This window comes from Chiloscyllium plagiosum, chromosome 9 (genome assembly GCF_004010195.1).
Source record: "Chiloscyllium plagiosum isolate BGI_BamShark_2017 chromosome 9, ASM401019v2, whole genome shotgun sequence".
Lineage (NCBI taxonomy): Eukaryota > Metazoa > Chordata > Chondrichthyes > Orectolobiformes > Hemiscylliidae > Chiloscyllium > Chiloscyllium plagiosum.
Genome location: NC_057718.1, coordinates 1693578 through 1704198, shown reverse-complemented (window position 1 = coordinate 1704198; position 10621 = coordinate 1693578). Strand labels below are relative to the sequence as shown.

The 10621-nt window shown below is 45.5% G+C and overlaps 2 protein-coding genes across 2 annotated transcripts in view; both read right to left on the bottom strand.

The window, feature by feature from the left end:
• Positions 1-912: 912 nt before the first annotated feature.
• On the bottom strand, positions 913-8566 carry LOC122552538 (myosin-2 heavy chain, non muscle-like). The gene is made up of 2 exons (XM_043695222.1): positions 8400-8566; positions 913-5151 (listed from the first exon to the last, which is right to left on the bottom strand). Exon 2 carries the CDS (start codon positions 5137-5139, stop codon positions 3667-3669), a length of 1473 nt encoding a protein of 490 aa, XP_043551157.1. The 5' UTR covers positions 5140-5151; positions 8400-8566; the 3' UTR covers positions 913-3666.
• The window catches only part of LOC122553148 (adenylate cyclase type 8-like), a 137412-nt gene continuing 134298 nt past the window's right edge, over positions 7508-10621 (bottom strand). Inside the window, exon 16 of the mRNA XM_043696737.1 lies at positions 7508-7552. Coding sequence (XP_043552672.1) covers positions 7508-7552 — 45 coding nt within the window. The remainder of the gene's footprint in view (positions 7553-10621) is intronic.

Sequence of the window (10621 nt, the reverse complement as noted above, 5' to 3'; positions counted from 1 at the left end):
TCGAGACAGTAAAGGAGTCTGACCAGACCTGGGCTGAGTCAGGGAACTCATAGGCTGGTATCCAGGAGACTGGAAAGCCCACCTACAGCTGGTTTGGAGCAGTTACATTACTCAGCAACATCCATATCAGAGCCAACCAAAATAAACATCTGGTTAAATGGTGACCGGGTTCTAATGGAGCTTGATACTGGTGTGGCTGTATCAGTGATCACAGAACACTGAAGAAGGGCTCATGCCCGAAACGTCGATTCTCCTGCTCCTTGGATGCTGCCTGACCTGCTGCACTTTTCCAGCAACACATTTTCAGCTCTGATCTCCAGCATCTGCAGTCCTCACTTTCTCCCTGAATTCTAATTAAATACCTGGACATTTTTCAGGAAGGTCAAGGGACTGTCAATGAAGCCAAGGCACCTTGTGTATTGACCAGGAAGCAATCCCATGATCCTGCAAGGCCTGCCCAGTGCCATTTCCTCACGGGCAAAAGTAGAGGCAGAAATCAGAGGCTGGGCAACAAAGGGAACATCAAACCAGCCCAGATTGTGGAATGGGCAGCACCGATCAGACTGATTGTGAAACCTGATGGGTCAGTGCACCTTTGTGGGGATTTTATACAAACAGTAAACTGCTTCTTGCAGCTGGATAAATACCCAATTCCCTCGTATGGGGGATTTATAAACAAAACTAGCAGGAGCTGTACTTCACAAAGCTGGACATGAGCCAAGCACACTTGCAATCGCAGTTAGATGAGGATTGCCAGCTGTATGCTCCAGTTACTGGTCGTCACAGTTTATGTCAACAGACAAGACTGCCATTTAGCATATTATCAGCCTGTGGCATTAGAATTTTCAAATTCTAATTCATCTTAGAATTTGAAAGATCTATCAGACAGGTTTCTTTAAAAACACATAAAGGTTGGTTCATTCAAAGTTTATTCAATGAATATGCAGCATTGGTTAACATACAGTTTGTTAGATGAAAATACAAATGTTTTATTCTCGAAATAAACTCAGGAGCACAGACACAAACACATGTCTTTTCACAGTGTGAAAAGAGACAAAAATAAATTTCCCACTGCAAAGAATCATTTTGAGATGATACACACTGGCCAATAAATTTTAGTTCTCAAAGGTGAACAAAAGGTTTTGGAATGTTCAGGGTTTTATGATTTGATTTGATTTGATTATTGTCACATGTACCAAGATACAGTGAAAAGTATTGTACTGCACACTATCCAAACAAAACATACCTTACATCATTACATCAGGGTAAAATAGAACAGAATGCAAAATATTGTGTGTCAGCGACAGAGAAAGATCAACTCTAAGGTATGAGAGGCCATTCAAGTCTGATAACAGCGGGGAAGAAGCTGTTCTTGTTGGTCCGTTTTCAAACTTTTGTATCTTCTGCCCAATAGAAGATGCTGGAAGAGAGTATAAGCAGGCTGTGAGGGGTCCCGTTCCTAATGAAAGGCTTATGCCCGAAACGTCGATTCTCCTGCTCTTCGGATGCTGCCTCACCTGCTGTGCTTTTCCAGCACCACACTCTGAACTGTGAGGGGTCTCTGATGTTGCTGGCTGCTTTCCCGAGGCAGGGGGAGGTATAGACAGAGACAATGGATGGAAGCCTGGTCTGCCTGATGGACTGGGCTGTGTTCACAACTCTCTGTAGTTTCTTGTGTGGTCTTGGGCAGAGCAGCTGCTGTAACAAGCTGTGATGCATCTGGATAGGATGCTGTCTGTGGTGCATCTGTAAAAATTGGTAAGAATTCTTGTGGGCATGCTGCATTTCCTTCACCTCCTGAGGAAGTCGAGACATTGATATACTTTCTTGACTGTTGCATTGATGTGGATGGACCAGGACAGATTGTTGGTGATATTTAGGAACCACCTCCACCTCAGCCCCATATCGACAGACAGGGGTGTGTCCTCCCCTCCACTTCCAGCTCCTTCATTTTGTTGGTGTTGAGGGAGAGATTGTTCCCTTTACACCACGTCACTTCTATCTCCTTCCTGTATTCTGTCTTGCTGTTGTTGGAGATCTGACCCATTACAGTGGTGTCATCAGCAAATTTGTAATTGGAGTTTGAGCAGAATTTAGCTACACAGTGGTGAGTGTATAGGAGGACAGTAAGGGGCTGAGTACTCAGCCTTGTGGGCAGTGCAGGATGGTATTGACCTGGCACATATAGTCCAATCTGGGCAGATGCCTCTGGGACCTCTACCTGCTCAGGAAACAGAATCAAGGATTTTTTTCCGATGACTTTTCAAAGGCAATCAGGTGACTCATGGGATTCAGCACAAAGCTGCTACAGAAACAGACAGCAGCTCCCTTATTCCAGAACTTTTCCCGACTGAAATTCAAAGATAGTAAAACATTGTTCAGATAGAACAGGCATAAAACCCAGCCTCAAATACAGTCCGGCATCTTTTCTGACCAGTACCAACAATTACCTGAAACCACGTGATTTCCAAGATATATCACATTAAAAAAGATGTTCCTCATCCCTTTTATTGAACTATTTAAAATTAACTATCCAGGTATCCCTAAACCTACAAACCCAAGACCCCCCATAGTAGGCTAGTCCAGGCGATTGAGTCACAGGGGATCCAGAGAGAGTTGGTAAGTTATACACAACACTGGCTTGATCACAGAAGACAGAGAGCAGTTGTGGAGGGGTGTTTTTCTGACTGGAGGTCTATGACCTGTAGTGTACAGCAAGGATCAGCATTTTAACTTACTTCTGAATTCACAACATCTCAAGAAATTGGAGCCAGAGTGGATCACTTGGCCCTTTGAGTTGCTTCATGACTTCCTAAGATCAGGTCTGATCAGATTTTGGATTTGTCTGCTGTCTCCTGTCTCTCCCCTATGACGTTTACTTTGTTCATCATCAAAAATCTGTTTTAGCTCAGTCATAAATCAGTTCAGTCAGCCAGATTGCACTGCTCTTTGGAATAAAGAATTCCAAAACTCCTCAAAGAAGAAATTCCTCCTCAGCTCTGTCCCAAACCAGAGCCCTGTTTTAATCAGCTCCCCAGTTTCTAGACTTCTCCAGGAGATGAAACATTCTTTCAGAACCTGTCCTGTCAAGACCTGCTCAGGATCAGAAACATTTCAAGGAGACCATCTCCCATTGTTTGAAATTACGCTGGTATGAATGCCTTTAGTATGTGCAACTTAACTGGTTGTAATGCACTTTGGGAGGAATGTAGTTTTGAAAGGCATTATATAAATTAAGTTCTTTTGTAAAAACAAATATCAGAATGTGAAATTGATAATTATTTAACCAGGCAGGATTGTAAATTGTGAAGGCAGAGAGGCTGCAAGGAGATGTAGACAGGTTAATGAATGGGCAAATATGTGACAGATGAAGGAGCTTTGAAAATAGTAAAGAATTTGTTCAAAATCTGTGAATTTTGTAAATGTTTATGTTCAAAGGGGTCTGGGTATGCTCTTACAGGAAATGCAATGTCATCTTTGCAGAAGGTGTCTCAACCACATACAAGGTCTCTCCTCAGTGTGACTTTAGGTCATGATATTGAAGCAGACAGGACAATGGATGGAGGTGGGAGATCAGCAGTCAGCACATTGATTGGTGGAACAGGATCTGGGGGTTGAGGGTTGGCAAATGGTCAACTCCTGTTCCTATTTTGTGGATTAACTTTCTTATTTCAGCAAATCAGGGAGTTTTTTAATAGCTTCTGCTCCATTCTTGGTAAACACCTCTTGATTCTGAGTGACTTTTTCACGTGCTGCCTGTTTAGCTGCTTCACATTTTCTCTGAATCTCCTTAAACGTGTCGTCTGTGCCCTGTCCACCCAGCAATGAGCTCAGCTCACCCAGTGGTTGTTGAAGGTGATCCTGATAAATCTGCACGTAGGTTTCAGACAGGGCCTTCACGCTGTCCGAGATACTGACTGCCTGGGACACCTGGATCTGAGTGCTGGCTAAAATCTCTGGAGCACGCTGTGAGACTGCTTCACCCCCAGCACCAAACTTTGTAAATGTTCTCAGGAAACTTTCAGTTAACTTGGGGACAAATTGAATGAATGTGATCATGTCTGCCCAGTTGGATTGGATCTTCCTGAGTACCTTCAGTCCTTCAACTATCAGCTGGAGATTGGTCTTGACAGACTCCTCCTGGGTCTGAGTGTCCTGTATCTCTGTCGATAGTTGCTCACTCTCTTTATCCAAACGTTTCATCTCTTCATAACAGGCTTTGTACTTGTTTTGTGAGTTCTCCAGCTCAGCTTGGACTTGCTTGATCTTCAGTTCTGCTTGTTCTCGAACCTCGCTGAGGAACTTCGTAATTTCCAAGTTGGATTTTGAGGGATCTTTATTTTTGAGATCAGCAATCAGCGTTTTGAGGAACATTAACCCTTTCCCCAGCATCACTGCAAGCTGCAATGGGCTGCTCAGATTGCTCAACAAATCCATAATTTCTGGAATCATCTCCATCATCTTCTTCAGTCCTTGCTCACAAAACTCATCAACGTGAGCACTGGAGCTCACATCATTGTATTGATTAAGGAGTTCCTCATGCCTTTGGGAAACCTCACTCCATTTATTATCCAAATCAACTTTCTCTTTCTCGATTGCGTCCTTCCCTTCTCTGGCTTTTTCCAGGAGTTCCCTTATTTTTTCCATTTGATCCTGGCTGGCAATCTGGGAAGCTTCACACATTTCCCACAGCTCATTGTAAAGATTACTCAGCTCGGAGAGTTTCTGTTCCACTGAAGCTGCGTTTTCCTTGCACTGATTTACACAGGCCTGAACTCTGGCCTGCTGCTTGGTGGAGGGTTCTGCTTGAAGACTCCCCTTCAGTTGGTTACACGTCCTCTGGATGTTACGCAGGTTATTGCTGGTCGCATCAAGTGAGTTTATGGTTTCATTGCAAATCTTCATCAGGCAGCTCTTGAATGACTCTGGCTTTGGAAACAGGGATTTCTTGTCTGGACTGCTTCGCTTCAGTTCAACATCGTTTATTTTTCTGACCTGTCGCACAAGGTCACTTAAAACGGTGACGGATGCAATAGTTGGTAACAGGAAATTCTCCACATTAACGTGGGACTGCACCATCAGGCCAAAGCAGTTAGAAATTTGCTTTTCAGCTGGGAGTTGGGATTGTCTGCCTGACATCGCTGATATTGCCTGCGGTGAGGAAGGGCACAATGAGGAGAAAACACATTTTTAGCTCCAAGGTAAACAGCCTCAGCTTTTCCAACCTGGTGTTGCAACTGAAACTCATAATGCCTGGAACCTTTCTGGGAAATCTCCTCTTGCCATAGCCCGTCCCCCACCTCAAGGACTCTTACATTCTTTCTAACTTTCTCCTGGATACAATGCTCTAGTTACCAGCTCACTAGAGCTTTCGAAAGGTTCGACCAAACTTCTCTTTGTTTGCACTCAGTGCCCCTGTTTATGAGAGTGAGGATACCAGATACTTTGCAAACCACACTCTCACTTTGGCAGAGGCCCATGAACACTGGGTCCCTCAGTCCCCGGTTCATACTTCCCTTCTGTGTAAATATCTCAGCTCCTACTCCTCCACAAATAAATTTCAAACACCAGCCGCCTGTCTGTCTAATCTGTTTGTCTCTCTGTGTCCAGTTGTGGCCGATTCATACGTTCTCACTGCCAGTCTCCAGGTTTGGTTTAATTGACAAATGTTGAATTTTTACTCCAGCCCAATGTCCATTTTTTTATTTAAACCAAAAAGCAGCAATGACAGCACTGAGCCCTGAGGAACAACAATTATTCCAGGCCCCAAAACAACCACTGACCACAGTTCCTTCTTTTCTGTCCTTATGCCTTTTTCTTGTCCATAGAACATAGAACACAGAAACGTACAGCCCAGAACAGGCCCTTTGGCCCATGATGTTGTGCCAAGGTTTAATCCTAATCTAAAATAAAATAATTTAGCTTACGCACCCCTCAATTCACTGCTGTCCATGTGCATGTCCAGCAGTCGCTTAAATGTCCCCAATGACTTCGCTTCCACCACCTCAGCTGGCAACGCATTCCATGCATTCACAACTCTCTGCGTAAAGAACCTACCTCTGACGTCTCCTTTATACCTTCCTCCTAATATCTTCAAACTGTGACTCCTGGTACCAGTCAATCCTGCCCTGGGGAAAAGTCTCTATCTATTCCTCTCATTATCTTGTATACCTTGATCAGGTCTCCTCTCTTCCTCCTTCTCTCCGGAGAGAAAAGTCTGAGCTTATTCAACTTTTCTTCATAAGGCAAGCCCTCCAGTCCAGGCAGCATCCTGGTAAACCTTCTTTGCACCCTCTCCAAAGCCTCTGTATCTTTCCTTTGTAGGGCGACCAGAATGGGACACAATATTCCAAGTGTGGTCTCACCAGGGACTTGTAGAGCTGCAGCAAAACCTCGCGGCTCTTAAACTCGATCCCCCTGTTAATGAAAGCCAAAACACCATATGCTTTCTTAACAACTCTATCCACTTGGGTGGCAATTTTGAGTGATCTATGTACTTGCACACCCAGATCCCTCTGTCCTCCACATTGCCAAGAATCCTGTCTTTAATTCGCGTTCGACCTTCCAAAATGCATCACTTCGCATTTATCCAGGGTGAACTCCATCTGCCATTTCTCAGCCCAGCTCTGCATCCTGTATACGTCGCACTGCAGCCTGCAGTAGCCCTCTATACTATCGAGGACACCTCCAAACTTTGTGTCATCAGCAAATTTACTAACCCACCCCTCAACCTCCTCATCCAAGTCATTTATAAAAACTACAAAGAGCAGAGGCACAAGAACAGAGCCCTGCAGGACCCCACTCAACACTGATCTCCAGGCAGAATACTTCCCATCTACAACCTACTCTCTGCCTTCTGTCAGCCAGCCAATTCTGAATCCAGACAACCAAATCTCCCTGTATCCCATACTTCCTGACTTTATGAATGAGCCTACCATGGGGAACCCTATCAAATGCCTTGCTGAAGTCCATATACACCACATCTACTGCTCGACCTGTCTTGTCACCTCCTCAAAGAACTCAGTAAGATTTGTGAGGCATGACCTTCCCCTCACAAAGCCATGCTGACTGCCTTTAATTACTCTATGCTTTTCCAAATAGTCATCAATCCTATCCCTCAGAGTTCCAGTTGGAAACTGACCCTTCTATTCTTTAAGCCTAAGTTCAGGGCTCTTGTGACACAGTGATAGTGTCCACACCTCTAAGCTAGGATGCCTGGCTTCAAGTCCCACTTGCTCCAGAGAATTGTAATGATTCCAGGTTGATTAACAATATCTATCAGCCTAAGTTCTATTTGTGAATTCTATCATGTGGCACTTTGTTTAACTCTTTCATAAAATCCATGTCAACCATATCCACCAAATTCCCTTTATCAATTTCTCTCTCACTTCATCAGAACCACCAATGAGTTTAGTCAAATGTTGGAAAAGCAGTAGGCCATTCAGCCCGTTTTGCTTGCCCTGCCATGCTGACTCTCCTTCGCTTACCTCAAATCCCTCCACCCCAATTACTTCATCAAATCACTGTCAATACTGGTGTTAATGTGACTGGCCTGTAGGATTGATCACACAACCTTTATAAAAGAATAATCAAGTCCACTTTTACAGAAGGCTGAAAGAGGAAAATTAGGAACTACAGAACCAGGCAGCCTAGCATCTGTGGTGGGAAATCGGAGTCTACAGTCAGCTGAACACTTTGAACATTTTCACTTAATCAGGGAGAAGCAGCAGGGATTCAGGGCATGTAGGTCCTGCCTGACAAACCTCACTGAATGTCTTGAAGAAGTGACTGTTAGTAGACAGGGAATATCTACTGGTGTTACTTATTCCCAATGACATTTGATAAAGTCTCTGTAAGAGCCTTAATGAAGATGGAAGCCCATTGGAATTGAGGGCAAATTACTGACATGGTTAGGACATTGGTTAGGTACCTGGAGACAGAGAGGAGGGATTAGATTAGATTAGATTACATTACAGTGTGGAAACAGGCCCTTCGGCCCAACAAGTCCACACCGACCCGCCAAAGCGCAACCCACCCATACCTCTACATTTACCCCTTACCTAACACTACAGGCAATTTTAGCATGGCCAATTCACCTGACCTGCACATCTTTGGACTGTGGGAGGAAACCGGAGCACCCGGAGGAAACCCACGCAGACACGGGGAGAATGTGCAAACTCCACACAGTCAGTCGCCTGAGGCGGGAATTGAACCCGGGTCTCAGGCGCTGTGAGGCAGCAGTGCTAACCACTGTGCCACCGTGCCACCCGGAGGAATAATGGGTAAGTACTCAAATTGGCAGATGTGACCAGGAGGGTCCCACAAGGATCTGCATTAGGGTCTCAGTTATTCATGTAATTTATGAACAAATTTTGATAAAAATATAGAAATGCACTTACCCAAATTTGCTGATGACACGAAGTTGGGTGGTATTGTAGACAGCGTAGCTGATAGCATAAAGTTACAAGGGGATGTTGACAGACTAAGTGAATGAGGAGAAAATGAGGACTGTAGATGCTGGGGATCAGAGATTAAAAATGTGTTGCTGGAAAAGCGCAGCAGGTCAGGCAGCATCAAAGGAGCAGGAGAATCGACGTTTCGGGCATGAGCCCTTCTTCAGGAATGAGGAAAGTGTGCCAAGCAGGCTAAGATAAAAGGTAGGGAGGAAGGACTTGGGGGAGGGGCGTTGGAAATGCAATAGGTGGAGGGAGGTTAAGGTGAGGGTGATAGGCCGGAGAGGGGGTGGGGGCGGAGAGGTCGGGAAGAAGATTTCAGGTCAAGAAGGCGGTGCTGAGTCTGAGGGTTGGGACTGAGATAAGGTGGGGGGAGGGGAAATGAGGAAGCTGGAGAAATCTGCATTCATCCCTTGTGGTTGGAGGTTTCCTTGGCAGAAGATGAGGCACTATTCCTCCAGGCGTCGTGTTGCCATGGTCTGGCGATGGAGGAGGCCAAGGACCTGCGTGTCCTTGGCGGAGTGGGAGGGGGAGTTAAAGTGTTCAGCCACGGGGCGGTTGGGTTGGTTGGTGCGAGTGTCCCAGAGGTGTTCTCTGAAACGTTCCGCAAGTAGGCAGGTATGTGGAGTTAGACCATTGGTCAACCACGATCATGATATTCCCTTTTTGCCAGAGACATTTTCTTCTTCATTTCTCATCTCAACATATTGTATCTGGCCTGGGTCACATTTGAAGAATTCCCTTGACAGACATCACAATCCCACTTTAATCTGTCTATGACAGTATCAGTAAGAGTGACCACTGCACAGTCCTTGTGGAGACATTGAGGATACCCTCCATTGTGTTGTGTGGCACTATCACCGTACTGAATGGGACACAGTTGTCTGTCTTCAGCCAATTCGATTCACTCCACGTGATTTCAAGAAATGGTTAGAGACACTGGATACTGCAAAGGCTGTGGGCCCTGAACACATTCCAGCAATAGGACTGAAGGCTTGTGCTCCACAACTTGCCGCTCCCGTAGCCAAGCTATAGTTACAACACTGGCATCTACCCGACAATGTGGAAATTTGCCCAGGTATGTCCTGTACATGAAAAGCAGGACAAACCTAACCCAGCCAATTTTCGCCCCATCAATCTACTCTCCATCATCAGAAAAGTGATGGAGGGTGTCAGTAACAGTGCTATCGGGCAGCACCTGCTCAGCAATAACCTGCTCAGTGATGCCCAGTTTGGGTTCCCCCAGGGTCACTCAGCTCCTGACCTCATTACAGCCTTGGGTCAAACATGGACAAAAGAGCTGAATTCCAGAGGGGAGGGCAGGGGAGAGGGACAGCCCTTGACATCAAGGCTGCATTCAACTGAGGAGCCCTAGTTAAACTGGAATCAATGGGTATCAGGGGGCAAACTTTCCACTGGTTAGAGTCATACCTGACACATAAGAAGATGGCTGTGGTTGTTGGAGGTCAGTCATCTCAGCTCCAGGACATCTCTGTAGGAGTCCCTCAGGGGAGTATCCTAGGCCCAACCATCTTCAGCTGCCTCATCATTGGCCTTCCCTCCATCACAAGGTCAGGAGTGGGGATGTTCGCTGATGCTTGCACAACGTTCAGCACCATTCACAACTCCTCAGATAATGAGGTAGTTCATGTTCAAATGCAACAAGATCTGGACAGTATCCAGGCTTGGAATACTGTGTGCAATTCTGGTCTCCCTGGTATATTAAGGATTTTATGAAACTTGAAAGGGTTCACAAAAGATTTACAAGAATGTTGCCAGAGTTGGAATGTTTGAGCTGTAGGTAGATGCTGAATAGGCTGGGCCTGTTCTCCCCCAAGGGTTGGAGGCTGATGGGTAACCTTATAGAGGGGCATGGATAGGGTAAATAGACAAGGTATATTTCCCCAGGATGGGGGAGTCCAAAACTGGAGGGCATAGGTTTAGGGTGAGAGGGGAAAGATATAAAAGAGACCTCAGGGGCAACTTTTTCACGCAGAGGGTGGTACGTGTATGGAATGACCTGCCAGAGGATGTGGTGGAGGCTGGTACAATTGCAACATTTAAAAGGCATCTGGATGAGTATATGATAAGGAAGGGTTTGGGGGATAGGGACCAAGTGCTGGCAAATGGGACTAGATTTATTTTGGATACCTGGTCAGCATGGATGA

Bases quoted from the DNA above. Each gene is read 5' to 3' on its own strand.
- LOC122552538 (XM_043695222.1), bottom strand. From the start codon at position 5,139: ATGTCAGGCAGACAATCCCAACTCCCAGCTGAAAAGCAAATTTCTAAC.